The sequence below is a fragment of the Dendrobates tinctorius genome, unplaced genomic scaffold, assembly GCF_039654945.1.
Source record: "Dendrobates tinctorius isolate UK_male_01 unplaced genomic scaffold, ASM3965494v1 ptg000070l, whole genome shotgun sequence".
Taxonomy (NCBI): domain Eukaryota; kingdom Metazoa; phylum Chordata; class Amphibia; order Anura; family Dendrobatidae; genus Dendrobates; species Dendrobates tinctorius.
The window spans coordinates 81840383-81857172 of record NW_027361738.1 but is presented as its reverse complement, the minus strand read 5'-3'; the positions used below and the strand labels follow the sequence as shown (position 1 = coordinate 81857172).

The window sequence follows — 16790 nt, the reverse complement described above, 5'->3', positions numbered from 1 at the left end:
GACCCGCCGGACACCGGGAGCGACAGGGGGACTTAGAAGGTGCCGGGGGAGGTGAGAGGGGGTGAGGGGGGGATCGGAGGCTGGCGCGGAGCAGAGGGAATGGGAGGGGGGCAGATGATGACAGCGGCGGCAGATTGCCGCTGTCATTCAGTTGCGGGGGGGGGAGATCGCCGGTGGGGGGGGTGGAATCGGTGTCTCCAGCCATGCCCAATGTTCAGCAGCATCGGCCATGGCTGGATTGTAATATTTCATCAATTTTCATTGATGAAATATTACTATCGCTCTGATTGGCTGTTTCACTTTTAACAGCCAATCAGAGCGATCGTAGCCACGTGGGGGCGAAGCCACGCCCCCTGTGGCGAAGAACAAAGCCCCCTGTATCTGCGGGTCGGGTGACCTTTCAGTGACCTAGGTCACCCGACCCGCAGGGGGGCTTTAAAGTCATGATGCCACATAGGCGTCATGGGTCGTTCTGACACGACTTTTCATGACGCCTACGTGGCGTCAAAGGTCGTGAAGGGGTTAAACTTTACATTTTACTACATTAAATGTACAGCACAACTGTTGGATAGTCCAGGTTATTACAGCATTTTTCTTCCTATTATTTCAGTGGTTAAAAAAGAAAAAAATTCTCAACTCTGTAAAACAATAATAAGAAAAAATATATATATTTTTTTACCATTTCAGACCCGTAACTTTTAGATTATTCCATCTATGGAGTGGTGTGAGGGCTCGTTTTTTGCAAGATGAGTTGACAATTTTTATTGAAATACTTTGGGGTACAGACGACATTTTGATCTCTCTTTATTGTATTTTTGCTGGAGGAGCTCAGACAGAAAAATCGCAACTCTGGCATTTCAATTACTTTTTTCTTAAGGGTGTTGATTGGACTGTTACTAGGTGATGCCAAATATTTGGGGAGGGTGAATTGGTTTTCTTCTTACATTTCTTTATTTTTAAACAGGGAAAAGGCGGACAATATAAATTATTTCAAGAAAAAAAAAATTTTAATTATTTTTTTTTTTTAATCTTTCTAGGGGATTTGATCCTGCGATCATCGAATTGCTTGTACTTTTTTCTGCAATGCTAGAGTATTGGCGTTGGCAGTAAAATTAACGATCTCCTATGAAGTACAGCCGAATAGTATAAAGATGGCAGAGATCGGGGCTTTCGGCAGACCACATGGCCGTGTTCTCGTTGCAGTGGGCATTAGAACGGACCATCGCATTGGGTTGCACCATGAAACTGCCACTATCGCAGACTGACATCGGTATTTAAGTGGTTAAGCAGCAGAGATCTGAGCTAACTCTGATCCCTGCTATTGGAAGGTGATTGATGGATATGATATCATTGCCCATTAGACTTTATCGGACGGTTCTTCTTTTGGCCTCCACTAGGGGGAGCTGACCGCATACTGTTTTATCATTGAATCCAATGTATAAACTGTGTGCTCCCCCTAGTGGTGGCTGCTGGCGGACAGGATTTTGTCCTTTACCTACACAGCTAGACTTGGAGCTCTGGTATCAATCACCTATAATGCATGGAGCTGTCGGAAAAAGCAGAGCAGGTCTCTCCCTGCTGGTAATCGTGCTATGGACCCCTCGTTATAGGAGACATTGATCACTTCTGTGCACAGGAAACAGTTTATCGTCAATAATTTTATTTTTTTTCTTTTCATCCTGTTTTCTTTAGGTGTCTGAATTTTCTACAGTAACTAAACCAGAAGCCACGTCAGGTGCCAACACATCTGCACCCCCAGTCAAACAGAGAAGAAGAATATGAAAAAGTATAAGCTTTGTTTGCTCAGTCCCCAGCTTTGTGAATGCAGCAGAGAATAAATTATTATTTTTATTATAAATAGCAGAGAATATATGACTTGTGTTGTTGTCAGAAGTTTATTTTAGCAGAGCAGGGTCCGTCACTAGTGAGGGGCCAATGAGAGGACCACAGATCCCAGCATCGACCCTGATGATCATGCTGCCTCCTCACTCCGGGTATACAGTGCTCGCTGCGTAGCATTTGGTATTACTGTTGAAGATCGGCACAGACATTATTACTTCCCACTTAAGCTGTGTTCACATGTTGCATTTTTGCTGCGTTTTTTTTCTTGCTGCATAAAATCAGGTTTTGCTTGCTTTTTGTTGAGTTTTCTTGCTGTGTTTTTGTCACGCTTACATTTGTCTTTTGGGCACGCTGATAAAAGTTAGTGCCAAAAAAAACCCAAAACCCCCAAACCTGATTCTACTTCAAAAGATAAAAAAGACCAAGCTGTTTGCATGAGATTTCTGAGATCTCAGACCTGGCTGGTACTGTAGAATGCAGCAAAAAAAAAAAACGCACCAAAAACACATGCATGTGAATATACCCTTATTCTTGCAGACGATCCACAGCCCTCTCCTGTGATGTTTTTGCCTACAGGTCCCCCGGCTCGGCAAATGCTTGACTTTCAAACGCCATGATGCTCTGCGAGAAGAAAAACAAAAGGGAGAAATAAAGTTCATCTTTCTCAGGGGCCGCACGTTCAGTACAGCGGCCGGGCACCTTCATAACGCTATTAACCTGCAGAATAACCCTAGAATAGCGTTTTCCGACCTGACGGGTTCCCTTTAAGCTTCTAAGGACGCAGCGAGTTTTTCATTTTTTTTGTCCTCTCCTTCTTCCAAAAGTCTTACCTTTTTTAATTCTCTGCCGACATAGCCGTATGAGGGTTTGTTTTTTTGGGGGATGCTGCGTTTATATTTGCATTGGTCCCGTTTTGAGACACATACAATGTTTTGTCTGCTTTGCATTATGCCTTATGGGGGGAGTTTCAGCAGCCAAAAACCAGCTATTCTGGAGTTTCAATTTTTTTTTTTTTTAATTTTGCTTTTTTCTGGCTGCGTCAATACTGAATATGAAACTCATAATATTTTACATTTTTGGATAACGAAAAGGGGATGATTAGACGTTTTCTGAGTTTTTGTTCGTTTTTTTTTTTTTTCAAAACTATTTTATTTTTTTCGTTTTAACTTTCAGTCTCTCCCTCCCTCCGGGGACTTTGAGCCCATGGCCTCTTGTAATTCATATTGCGATATTTTACTATTGCAGTAAATGGTTAAAATCTCGGCCCCTTAAGAAGGCGTCCGGCTGCACCAAGATGGCGATGATGGTCCTTTACCAGTTCCCCATTAGAAGAGGTCTACCAGCTCAGTGTTTCTACGTCAGATACCTTCTTAGTTAACGACCCCCCCCAGTGTTCTGATGAGACACTTGGCGACTTTTCAACATCTCACCTTACTGTCTGGCAAACAAGGACCAAATGCCTCCAGTAAAAGGTTTTCCTCTCTGACTGCTTTCTCAAAATCTGAGTATGATAGCTTGCTGTCATGGTCGTAATCCTGCGGGAGAAAGCAGAATACATGTGTCACGTCTTATGTACAGGCATACATACGCTGTAGGCGCATGTTTAGATGTGCAGGTACTGGATCAGTGGAGCCGTGGATCAGTTCCCTCCACGACAGGGGGCCGGGACGTGACTGTCAGTCATAGGATCAGAAAGGCAAGGATCACGTGTGATGGTAATGACGCGTACAATCTGACTGATGGATGGTTCCTCAATAGCAGACCCTACATAATACTGTAGGTTTTGACCCCCCAGTTGTGGAGGCAAATGTTAGGCTCACACAGCCAACACCTGAAGTGGATCCAGCAGGAAGTAGTATCAGTCTGTCCTATTCGCCACCTCCTGAATCCACTTCTGCATTAGGCTTTAAAAAAAATAAAAAATCCTATCCTCCCCTTCGTCTTATATATAAAAAATACACCTTTTTTTTTTTTTAATAAAAGTGAACACTTAAATAACACAATGTAACTCCAAGTCAAAGACACTTCTGTGAAATTAACCTGTCCAGTTATGAAGCAACAACGATTGTGAATCAATTTCACCTGCTGTTGGGGAAATGGAGCAGACAACAGGTAGAAATGATCGGCAATTAGCAAGACAACCCCTATAAAGCAGCGGTTTTGCAGGGGGTGACCACAGACCATCTCTCTGTTCTCATCCTTTTTGGCTCTTGTTTTGGTCACTTTTGCATTTTGTCATTGTTCCAATCCCTAGAGGTTCAGTACAGTAGCATGAGACGGTGTCTACAACTCACAGAAGTTGCTCAGGTAGTGCAGCTCATCCAGGATGGCACATCAATGCGAGCTGTGGCAAGAAGTGTAGCTGTGTCTGTCAGCACAGTGTCCAGAGCATGGCGCAGATACCAGGAGACATGGAGGGGGCCGTAGGAGGGCAACAACCCAGCAGCAGGACCACTACCTCCCCTCCTTTGTGCAAGGAGGAACAGGAGGAGCACTGCCGGAGCCCTGCAAAATGACCTCCAGCGGCCACTAACATCCATATGTCTGGTCAAACTGTCAGAAACAGACTCCATGATCGAGGTATGAGGTCACGATGTCCACAAGTGGGTGTTGTCCTTACAGCCCAACAGTGTGCAGCACAATTGGCAGTGTGTCAGCAGTTCCTGCATGATGAAGGCATCAATTCTATCGACTAGCCTACCCGTCCCCAGACCTGAATCCAATGGCATCATGTCTCGTTTCATCCACCAACAATTGCTGATATCTAGGATGTTGTATCTTAGTGTTCCCTTTATTTCTTGAGCAGTGTATACGCACACATTTGTGACAGCAATTTTCTTTCTCATTAATTCAAGTCATGCGTATGTCACATGGATGCCCCTAGCAAAACCGACTGCTTCTTAGGGCTCTCTCGTGACAGTTTACTTAATAATACAGGGCAATTAGCTACTAAGCAAATGTAAGAAACTTAATTTAGGTGTACTATCCCTGCAGGAACTCAACTGAAAACTGAAGAAAGAAGGATATGAAACACACATACCATCTTTTTTAGTGTAATTTCTACCAGGTCCTTTATACCCTCATCTGGGTCTTCCTCCGTCGGCTGCTTAAGGAGACTGTTCTTCAGCATGTGGAACATTTCTTCTCTGGAGATAAAACCGTCATTGTTCAGGTCATAGACCTCAAAGCAATCTGCAGAAAAATGCAATAATCATGAGATCTCTGCCCCCAGTGTTATATAATGATAATGTTCTGTACCAGAAAACGATTTACACTTACATCATGTATTGTACTCCAGAGCTGCACTCACTATTCTGCTGGTGCAGTCACTGTGTACATATATTACATTACTGATCCTGAGTTACATCCTGTATTATACTCCAGAGCTGCACTCACTATTCTGCTGGTGCAGTCACTGTGTACATACATTACTGATCCTGAGTTACATCATGTATTGTACTCCAGAGCTGCACTCACTATTCTGCTGGTGCAGTCACTGTGTACATACATTACATTACTGATCCTGACTTACATCCTGTATTATACTCCAGAGCTGCACTCACTATTCTGCTGGTGCAGTCACTGTGTACATACATTACATTACTGATCCTGAGTTACATCCTGTATTATACTCCAGAGCTGCACTCACTATTCTGCTGGTGCAGTCACTGTGTACATACATTACATTACTGATCCTGAGTTACATCCTGTATTATATACCCCAGAGCTGCACTCACTATTCTGCTGGTGCAGTCACTGTGCACATACATTACATTACTGATCCTGAGTTATAGTTGTATCTTCCTCCCCTCTTACTGCTGTAGTCAATGCTGACTGGGGCATTAAAAATTGGATTTGCTACAGAGGTATATCGATGCCCCCTGCCATCAGCAAAATCTACAATGGAATGGTTCACAAATAAACGTATCCAGGTGTTAGAATGGCCAAGTCAAAGTCCAGACCTGAATCCAATCGAGAATCTGTGGAAAGAGCTGAAAACTGCTGTTCACAAACGATCTCCATCCAACCTCACTGAGCTCGAGCTGTTTGCCAAGGAAGAATGGGCAAGAATTTCAGTCTCTCGATGTACAAAAACCAAAAGAGACATACCCCAAGCGACTTGCAGCTGTAATCGCAGCAAAAGGTGGCGCCACAAAGTATTAAGTTAAAGGGGCCGAATAACATTGCACGCCCCACTTTTCAGTTTTTGCATTTCCACAAAAATTTAAATTAACCAATAAATTTCGCTCAACTTCACAATTGTGTGCCACTTGTTGATTCTTCACCAAAAATTTACATTTGGTATCTTTATGTTTGAAGCATGATATGTGGGAAAAGGTTGAAAAGTTCCAGGGGGCTGAATACTTTCGCAAGGCACTGTAGATGCCTTATAGTAGCCTCCAGTTCTGCCATGTAGATAGGCTGATAAGTCATGGCTAAAAGAGAGTTCTTGCCTCCTTTACATTCTGGCACATGGGATCACTTACATTTAATCTTCTCGTCCAGCGTTCCCCGGAGAAACACAGACAAGCCTTCGATCCATTCGCTCACACTGATGTAGCTGTCATTGTCCTTATCGAACCCTCTGAATACTGGAGATAGAAGCACAGTCCTTACTATAGAGCAGAGTGCGGCCCCTTACTATAATGTAGAGCGGAGTGCGGCCCCTTACCATAGAGCGCTGCACGGCCCCTCACTATAATGTAGGGCGGAGTGCAGCCCCTTACCATAGAGCGCTGTGCGGCCCCTTACTATAGAGTGCTGTGCGGCCCCTTACTATAGAGCGGAGTGCGGCCCCTCACTATAGAGCGCTGCGCCCCCCTTACAATAGAGCGCTGTGCGGCCCCTCACTATAGAGCGGAGTACGGCCCCTTACCATAGAGCGCTGTGTGGCCCCTTACTATAGAGCTGAGTGCGGCCCCTTACCATACAGCGCTGCGACCCCCCCCCCCTTACTATAGAGCGGCGTGCGGCCCCTTACTATGGAGTGCGGCCCCTTACTATAGAGTGCTGCGCCCCCCCTTACTATAGAGCGGAGTGCGGCCCCTCACTATAGAGCGGCGTGCGGCCCTCACTATAGAGCGGAGTGCGGCCCCTCACTATAGAGCAGAGTGCGGCCCCTCACTATAGAGCAGAGTGCGGCCCCTCACTATAGAGCAGAGTGCGGCCCCTCACTATAGAGCAGAGTGCGGCCCCTCACTATAGAGCAGAGTGCGGCCCCTCACTATAGAGCAGAGTGCGGCCCCTCACTATAGAGCAGAGTGAGGCCCCTCACTATAGAGCAGAGTGAGGCCCCTCACTATAGAGCAGAGTGCGGCCCCTCACTATAGAGCGGAGTGCGGCCCCTCACTATAGAGCGGAGTGTGGCCCCTTACCATAGAGGCTGCGCCCCCCTTACTATAGAGCGGAGTGCGGCCCCTTACTATAGAGCGCTGTGCAGCCCCTCACTATAGAGTGGAGTGCGGCCCCTCAGTATAGAGCGCTGTGCGGCCCCTTACTATAGAGCGGAGTGCGGCCCCTCACTATAGAGCAGAGTGCGGCCCCTCACTATAGAGCAGAGTGCGGCCCCTCACTATAGAGCAGAGTGCGGCCCCTCACTATAGAGCAGAGTGCGGCCCCTCACTATAGAGCAGAGTGCGGCCCCTCACTATAGAGCAGAGTGCGGCCCCTCACTATAGAGCGGAGTGCGGCCCCTCACTATAGAGCGGAGTGCGGCCCCTCACTATAGAGCGGAGTGTGGCCCCTTACCATAGAGGCTGCGCCCCCCTTACTATAGAGCGGAGTGCGGCCCCTTACTATAGAGCGCTGTGCAGCCCCTCACTATAGAGTGGAGTGCGGCCCCTCAGTATAGAGGGCTGTGCGGCCCCTTACTATAGAGCGGAGTGCGGCCCCTCACTATAGAGCGGAGTGCGGCCCCTCACTATAGAGCGGAGTGCGGCCCCTCAGTATAGAGTGGAGTGCGGCCCCTCACTATAGAGCGGAGTGCGGCCCCTCACTATAGAGCGGAGTGCGGCCCCTCACTATAGAGCGGAGTGCGGCCCCTCACTATAGAGCGGAGTGCGGCCCCTTACCATAGAGTGCTTCACCCCCCCTTACTATAGAGCGGAGTGCGGCCCCTTACCATAGAGTGCGGCGCCCCCCCTTACTATAGAGCGGAGTGCGGCCCCTTACTATAGAGTGGAGTGTGGCCCCTTACCATAGAGTGCTGCGCCCCCCTTACTATAGAGCGGAGTGCGGCCCCTAACTATCGAGCGCTGTGCGACCCCTCACTATAGAGCGGAGTGCGGTCCCTTACTATAGAGCGGAGTGCGGCCCCTTACTATAGAGTGCTTCACCCCCCTTACTATAGAGCGGAGTGCGGCCCCTTACCATAGAGTGCTGCGCCCCCCCTTACTATAGAGCGGAGTGCGGCCCCTTACTATAGAGTGGAGTGTGGCCCCTTACCATAGAGTGCTGCGCCCCCCCCTTACTATAGAGCGGAGTGCGGCCCCTTACTATAGAGTGGAGTGTGGCCCCTTACCATAGAGTGCTGCGCCCCCCCCCTTACTATAGAGCGGAGTGCGGCCCCTAACTATCGAGCGCTGTGCGGCCCCTCACTATAGAGCGGAGTGCGGCCCCTCACTATAGAGCGGAGTGCGGCCCCTCACTATAGAGCGGAGTGCGGCCCCTCACTATAGAGCGGAGTGCGGCCCCTCACTATAGAGCGGAGTGTGGCCCCTCACTATAGAGCGGAGTGCGGCCCCTCACTATAGAGCGGAGTGCGGCCCCTTACCATAGAGTGCTTCACCCCCCCTTACTATAGAGCGGAGTGCGGCCCCTTACCATAGAGTGTGGCGCCCCCCCTTACTATAGAGCGGAGTGCGGCCCCTTACTATAGAGTGGAGTGTGGCCCCTTACCATAGAGTGCTGCGCCCCCCCCTTACTATAGAGCGGAGTGCGGCCCCTTACTATAGAGTGGAGTGTGGCCCCTTACCATAGAGTGCTGCGCCGCCCTTACTATAGAGCGGAGTGCGGCCCCTTACTATAGAGCGGAGTGCGGCCCCTTACCATAGAGTGCTTCACCCCCCTTACTATAGAGCGGAGTGCGGCCCCTTACCATAGAGTGCTGCGCCCCCCCTTACTATAGAGCGGAGTGCGGCCCCTTACTATAGAGTGGAGTGTGGCCCCTTACCATAGAGTGCTGCGCCCCCCCTTACTATAGAGCGGAGTGCGGCCCCTTACTATAGAGTGGAGTGTGGCCCCTTACCATAGAGTGCTGCGCCCCCCCCCCTTACTATAGAGCGGAGTGCGGCCCCTATCGAGCGCTGTGCGGCCCCTCACTATAGAGCGGAGTGCGGTCCCTTACTATAGAGCGGAGTGCGGCCCCTTACTATAGAGCGGAGTGCGGCCCCTCACTATAGAGCAGAGTGCGGCCCCTCACTATAGAGCAGAGTGCGGCCCCTCACTATAGAGCAGAGTGCGGCCCCTCACTATAGAGCAGAGTGCGGCCCCTCACTATAGAGCGGAGTGCGGCCCCTCACTATAGAGCGGAGTGCGGCCCCTCACTATAGAGCGGAGTGTGGCCCCTTACCATAGAGGCTGCGCCCCCCTTACTATAGAGCGGAGTGCGGCCCCTTACTATAGAGCGCTGTGCAGCCCCTCACTATAGAGTGGAGTGCGGCCCCTCAGTATAGAGGGCTGTGCGGCCCCTTACTATAGAGCGGAGTGCGGCCCCTCACTATAGAGCGGAGTGCGGCCCCTCACTATAGAGCGGAGTGCGGCCCCTCAGTATAGAGTGGAGTGCGGCCCCTCACTATAGAGCGGAGTGCGGCCCCTCACTATAGAGCGGAGTGCGGCCCCTCACTATAGAGCGGAGTGCGGCCCCTTACCATAGAGTGCTTCACCCCCCCTTACTATAGAGCGGAGTGCGGCCCCTTACCATAGAGTGCGGCGCCCCCCCTTACTATAGAGCGGAGTGCGGCCCCTTACTATAGAGTGGAGTGTGGCCCCTTACCATAGAGTGCTGCGCCCCCCTTACTATAGAGCGGAGTGCGGCCCCTAACTATCGAGCGCTGTGCGACCCCTCACTATAGAGCGGAGTGCGGTCCCTTACTATAGAGCGGAGTGCGGCCCCTTACTATAGAGTGCTTCACCCCCCTTACTATAGAGCGGAGTGCGGCCCCTTACCATAGAGTGCTGCGCCCCCCCTTACTATAGAGCGGAGTGCGGCCCCTTACTATAGAGTGGAGTGTGGCCCCTTACCATAGAGTGCTGCGCCCCCCCCTTACTATAGAGCGGAGTGCGGCCCCTTACTATAGAGTGGAGTGTGGCCCCTTACCATAGAGTGCTGCGCCCCCCCCCTTATTATAGAGCGGAGTGCGGCCCCTAACTATCGAGCGCTGTGCGGCCCCTCACTATAGAGCGGAGTGCGGCCCCTCACTATAGAGCGGAGTGCGGCCCCTCACTATAGAGCGGAGTGCGGCCCCTCACTATAGAGCGGAGTGCGGCCCCTCACTATAGAGCGGAGTGTGGCCCCTCACTATAGAGCGGAGTGCGGCCCCTCACTATAGAGCGGAGTGCGGCCCCTTACCATAGAGTGCTTCACCCCCCCTTACTATAGAGCGGAGTGCGGCCCCTTACCATAGAGTGTGGCGCCCCCCCTTACTATAGAGCGGAGTGCGGCCCCTTACTATAGAGTGGAGTGTGGCCCCTTACCATAGAGTGCTGCGCCCCCCCCTTACTATAGAGCGGAGTGCGGCCCCTTACTATAGAGTGGAGTGTGGCCCCTTACCATAGAGTGCTGCGCCGCCCTTACTATAGAGCGGAGTGCGGCCCCTTACTATAGAGCGGAGTGCGGCCCCTTACCATAGAGTGCTTCACCCCCCTTACTATAGAGCGGAGTGCGGCCCCTTACCATAGAGTGCTGCGCCCCCCCTTACTATAGAGCGGAGTGCGGCCCCTTACTATAGAGTGGAGTGTGGCCCCTTACCATAGAGTGCTGCGCCCCCCCTTACTATAGAGCGGAGTGCGGCCCCTTACTATAGAGTGGAGTGTGGCCCCTTACCATAGAGTGCTGCGCCCCCCCCCCTTACTATAGAGCGGAGTGCGGCCCCTATCGAGCGCTGTGCGGCCCCTCACTATAGAGCGGAGTGCGGTCCCTTACTATAGAGCGGAGTGCGGCCCCTTACTATAGAGCGGAGTGCGGCCCCTTACTATAGAGCGGAATGCGGCCCCCCTTACTATAGAGCGGAGTGTGGCCCCTTACCATAGAGTGCTGCGCCCCCCCTTACTATAGAGCGGAGTGCGGCCCCTTACTATAGAGTGGAGTGTGGCGCCCCGTGTGGCGCCCCCCCTTACTATAGAGTGCTGCGCCTCCCCTTACTATAGAGCGGAGTGCGGCCCCTTACTATAGAGCGGAGTGCGGCCCCTTACTATAGAGCGCTGCGCCCCCCTCACTATAGAGCGCTGCGCCCCTCCTTACTATAGCGCTGCGCCCCGAGTCCTGCACTCACCGCGGTCCATGATCATGTCGTCCGTCATGGTGAACGTGTTGTGCAGGATGTTCCTGAACGTGTTCCTGTCGATGCCGCCTCTGCTGTACGGATCTATCGGGCGTCCAACGATCGTGTTGTACAGACGGATGAGACTTTCCACCTCTTGTCTGGTGACTGCAAGAATCGCAACAATCCCCGATGAGACCCCAGAAAGCTTTACATGGTGGGATCATCCGGTACTGATGAGCCAATAGCTGAATATAAAGGTGTCCTTCTGCAGGACGAGCTGTCGCTCTACATGACAGCGTTCTCGCTACTACTATAGAATGTACTGAAAGATGCGAAAAAAAACACAGGGTGAAATTGTGACAACGTATTTCCACTATTGATGTTTTTATTTTCTTTTTCTGACATTCAGTGTCCGATAAACCCGGCGACACGATTCTCCGGGTCACTTTAATCACAGCGATACCAAACTTGTAGACTTTTTTAGTTTTATATTTTTGTGGCTTAAAAGATTCCAAATCTTTGTAAAAAAAAAGAAAAAAAAAAACAAAACCGTCTTCTGAGACTCGTCGTTCTGTTTTTCCACTGATGTTGTGGATGGATTTTAGCGCGACGAGCTGTCGTTTTTATTGCTACAATTTCGGGGTGCACACAACTTTCCTATTGCTTATTGTTGCATTTTTGGGGCGACGTACAGTGTCCGAAACATTCAAACTTTATTTTGTTTTTTTTAAATACTTTTTATTTACCATATGGATTAATTATGTTTCACAGATCGGACTTTGACGATAACAAATATGTTTATTTTTTTTTTATCTCTTTTTTAATTTTTATATAGTTTTTTAAATTTGTTAATTGGGAAAAGTTGTGTGAGTCAAACATTTCTTTTATCTAAAAAAATTTACATTATCTTGTAGTATTTAAAGGGGACTTGATACTGCAACTGTTCAGTCACTTTCCTTGTAATTATCTATCTTTGAAACCTTTTTTGAGAGTGCAAAAATGGCAATGATGGGGGTCTTCAGCTGGCCATAGCAACACATGTGCACCCCACAATCACATTGGGGGGATGAGAGGTGATGAGCACCTGTATCAGCTCTGGGATCGCAAAACTTAAAGGCTGCTTTTTGAGACTCTGATCGCTGCTGTTACCGGCAGATTCCGGCTGTACAACACAGCCGGCACCTGTCTTACGAGAAGCGAGATCAGGACCTGAGCCCGCTCTGCACACTAGCACCTGACGTGCTGGATATGTATGGCGGATGTTGGAAAAGAGCCAAATGGGTTCTCCCACTTTAGCAAGTTATCATTTATTTCAAAGACAGGTGACAACTTGCTAAACACAGGGGTCCGACTTACCAATCCCATGTATGGGGCTGAGGAGTCCCCTGTTTAAGTGGGGGAAATTGCCTTGCATGCCATTCGCTCCATCCATTGTCTATGGGGCTGATAGTGAAAGCCGAGCGCTGCGCTTAGGTATCTCCATTAGTCACATAAACAATGAATGGCAGCGATACTGCGGATGTGAGCACTATGACGTCTAATGACACGTTCACACGGAGTTTCTTTTCTTTTTTTTTTTCCTTTACAAGGATTTCGAAATAGATTCTGCTCCCAAATCCTTAAGCTTCCAACTTTTGTTAATGGTAAAAGCTCCTATATTCACACAGTGTTGGTTTTTTCACATTATTTTGAACATTTCCCAATAAAACTAATAGGAAGCTTTATTCAAAGAGTATTTTAAGTGGATTTGCAGTAAAAACAGCTATATCCCACAATATTCTGTGTACTGAGGAAATCATCCGGCTCTCGTATAAAAGCTGTTATAGTGTCGGCCATTACTACCCCTTGTGGTCGGCATTCCACAGTCTGACTGCTCTAACTGTAAAGAACCCTTTCCTATTTAGCTGCCGGAATCGCCTTTCTTCCACCAGTAATGAATGCTCCCTGGTCCTCAGTATGGTCTTTGGCAGGTATAAGTAATGTGTCGTCCTCTGTACTGATTACACACATATTTATACATGCAAATGATTTCTCCTCTGAGGCGTCTTTTTTCTAAGCAAAACAAGCCCAACTTTTCCAACTCTTCATCATATAAGAGGCCTCCATTCCTTGTAATAATCTAGTTGTCCGTCATTGACTCTAACTTTTGAATATATTTTCTAAAATGTGGAGCCCAAAACTGGATCCCGTATTCTAGATGTGGCCTCACCAGTTATGTATGAAGGGGTAATAATACATTAGGATTGCAGGATTTTCTCTCTCTTTTCATACATCCTAAAATCTTGTTTGCTTTTGCGGCAGCTGCCTGACATTGAGTGCTGCTGCTCAGCTTACTTGTACCAGAATCCCCCGTCCTTCTCCTGTTCTGTATCCCGAGTATTCTCCCATCTAATGTATGTGCAGCAATGGGATTACTCCGTCCTCGGTGCATTACTCTACATTTATCTACATTATACCTCACTTTCCAAGTGTTTGCCCATCAGACGTCTTATCCAGATCGTTCTGTGATATCGTAATGTCAAGCTCAGATTTTAGTACCCTACATAGTTTGGTGTCGTCAGAAAAGAATAAGAATAAGACGGACACTTTACTCTCAATCCCATCCACAAGGTCATTAAAAAAGAGGTTAAACAGAATCAGTCCTAGTACAGATCCCTGCAGTCCCCACTGCTCCCAGTACAGATCCCTGCGGTCCCCACCGCCCCCAGTACAGATCCCTGCAGTCCCCACCGCTCCCAGTACAGATCCCTGCAGTCCCCACCGCTCCCAGTACAGATCCCTGCAGTCCCCACCGCTCCCAGTACAGATCCCTGCAGTCCCCACCGCTCCCAGTACAGATAAGTACGGTCCCCACTGCTCCCAGTACAGATCCTTGTGGTCCCCACTGCTCCCATTACAGATCCCTGCAGTCCGCACTGCTCCCAGATCAGATACCTACGGTCTCCACTGCCCCCAGTACAGATCCTTGTGGTGCCCACTGCTCCCAGTATAGTTCTTTGCAGTCCACACTGCTTCCAGTACAGATCCCTGCAGTCCCCATTGCTCCCAGTACAGATCCTTGTGGTCCCCACTGTTCCCAGTATTGTTCCTTGCAGTCCCCATTGCTCCCAGTACAGATCCTTGTGGTCCCCACTGTTCCCAGTATTGTTCCTTGCAGTCCCCACTGCTCCCAGTACAGATCCCTGCGGTCCCCACTGCTCCCAGTATTGTTCCTTGCAGTCCCCAATACTCCCAGTACTGATCCTTGTGGTCCCCACTGCTCCCAGTACTGATTCTTGTGGTCCCCACTGCTCCCAGTACAGATCCTTGTGGTCCCCACTGTTCCCAGTATTGTTCCTTGCAGTCCCCATTGCTCCCAGTACAGATCCTTGTGGTCCCCACTGTTCCCAGTATTGTTCCTTGCAGTCCCCACTGCTCCCAGTACAGATCCCTTGCGGTCCCCACTGCTCCCAGTATTGTTCCTTGCAGTCCCCAATACTCCCAGTACTGATCCTTGCGGTCCTCACTGCTCCCAGTACTGATCCTTGTGGTTCCCAGTGTGGACCATCTCCCATTCAGATAATTTACCATTTTGTTTCCTGTCATTTAGCCAGTTCATTATCCATCTGCATATAGTTTCCCCCAGTCACTGCTTTTGGATCTTCAGTATAAGGATGGCGCCCCCCACTGAACGCGGACTAGCCCTGCATATTCTTGGACAGCCCTATATCGATACTAGATAGAATAGGCGTTATAGTTACTAATGGATAAGGAGAGCAGAGCGTTCTGTGGTGTCTCGGTGGATACACGTAGGCACTATACACCTTTTGGTGCGGTCCACACGTCGGACATTATTCCATATGTATCCCTGGTACAGATCATCCACAATTAGAACAGCTCAGCACTAGTGATGAGCGAGTATACTTGTTGCTTGGGTGTCCTCCGAGTAATATGGCATGCTTGGAGATTTAGTTTTCGTCGTCTCAGCTGCATGATTTGCGACTGCTGGACAGCTTGAATACATGTGGGAATTCCCTAACAAACAGGCATTCCACACATGTATTTAGACTGTCAAGTAACTGCAAATCATACAGCTGCGGAGACGAAAACTAAATCTCCGAGCACGCCAAAATACTCGGGAGGACAACCAAGCAACGAGCATACTCGCTCATCACTACACAGCACGAGTCCTGAATCCAGTGCAGCACTTATCTGGATGCCCGGCTGCGCCTCTACACGATTCCCCTCCATCAATCCATCAAATCCACAGCAAACACTCTGTGGTTTTACATATTTGTAAATGAAGTATTGATTGTAAAAGTTTTATCTTGTAAACTGGATCTGATTGTCCTTATGGACTGAATCACAGCCGCATGTCGACCCCCACCCCCGGGGCGCTGGTTGTGCCCCCACTAAGTTATACAGCCCCTTTATCTGCTCTTTTTACTAACTCCTGTAAATTCCCAAAGCTTTTTTTTGCGCCCGGCAGCAGATTGTGCGACATTTTTAGGAGAGCACTGAATACCCCCATTTACCCTATATGTCAGGACTTAGCGTACTACAACCCCCAGCAGGCAATGTCTGCTTACACACTACAACCCCCAGCAGGCAATGTCTGCTTATACACTACAACCCCCAGCAGGCAATGTCTGCTTACACACTACAACCCCCAGCAGACAATGTCTGCTTATACACTACAACTCCCAGCAGGCAATGTCTCCTTATACACTACAACTCCCAGCAGGCAATGTCTCCTTATACACTACAACCCCCAGCAGGCAATGTCTGCTTATACACTACAACTCCTAGCAGGCAATGTCTCATTACACACTACAACCCCCAGCAGGCAATGTCTCCTTACACACTACAACCCCCAGCAGGCAATGTCTCCTTATACACTACAACCCCCAGCAGGCAATGTCTCCTTACACACTACAACTCCCAGCAGGCAATGTCTGCTTACACACTACAACTCCCAGCAGGCAATGTCTCCTTACACACTACAACTCCCAGCAGGCAATGTCTCCTTACACACTACAACTCCCAGCAGGCAATGTCTGCTTATACACTACAACTCCCAGCAGGCAATGTCTCCTTACACACTACAACTCCCAGCAGGCAATGTCTCCTTACACACTACAACTCCCAGCAGGCAATGTCTCCTTATACACTACAACTCCCAGCAGGCAATGTCTGCTTACACACTACAACCCCCAGCATGAGGCGCAGCAGATCCCCCCTCTCTGGCTCCCCCACCGCTCCCGGGATAGTTACAGTGCCGGGCGTTCTTGCTCAGGGTCTCCGCCAGCTTCTTCAGGTTCTTGCGGTTCATGGCAGCCACATGCTGGGACATGGCGAGCTCTGCTGGGGGTTGTAGTCCGCGGACCCTAGAGACGTGTTAGAAATCTCTCAGCAAAGCTTCAGCGGCACAACAAGCGTAGCCATGGTAACAGCCAGAGCCAACCGGCTTCAGCGCTCCCCATACGT

The 16790-nt window shown here is 49.5% G+C and overlaps 2 protein-coding genes across 3 annotated transcripts in view; one reads left to right on the top strand and one right to left on the bottom strand.

Moving 5' to 3' along the window:
- The window catches only part of RBM48 (RNA binding motif protein 48), a 16599-nt gene extending 14741 nt beyond the window's left edge, over positions 1-1858 (top strand). For both annotated transcript variants that reach the window (XM_073582014.1, XM_073582015.1), the window contains exon 5: positions 1693-1858. In XM_073582014.1, coding sequence (XP_073438115.1) covers positions 1693-1782 — 90 coding nt within the window. In that variant the 3' untranslated portion in view covers positions 1783-1858. The remainder of the gene's footprint in view (positions 1-1692) is intronic.
- Positions 1640-16790, bottom strand: CLXN (calaxin). Its single transcript, XM_073582016.1, has 6 exons — positions 16578-16790; positions 11334-11489; positions 6330-6434; positions 4883-5034; positions 3273-3377; positions 1640-2463 (listed from the first exon to the last, which is right to left on the bottom strand). Exons 1-6 carry the CDS (start codon positions 16654-16656, stop codon positions 2413-2415), a joined length of 648 nt encoding a protein of 215 aa, XP_073438117.1. The 5' UTR covers positions 16657-16790; the 3' UTR covers positions 1640-2412.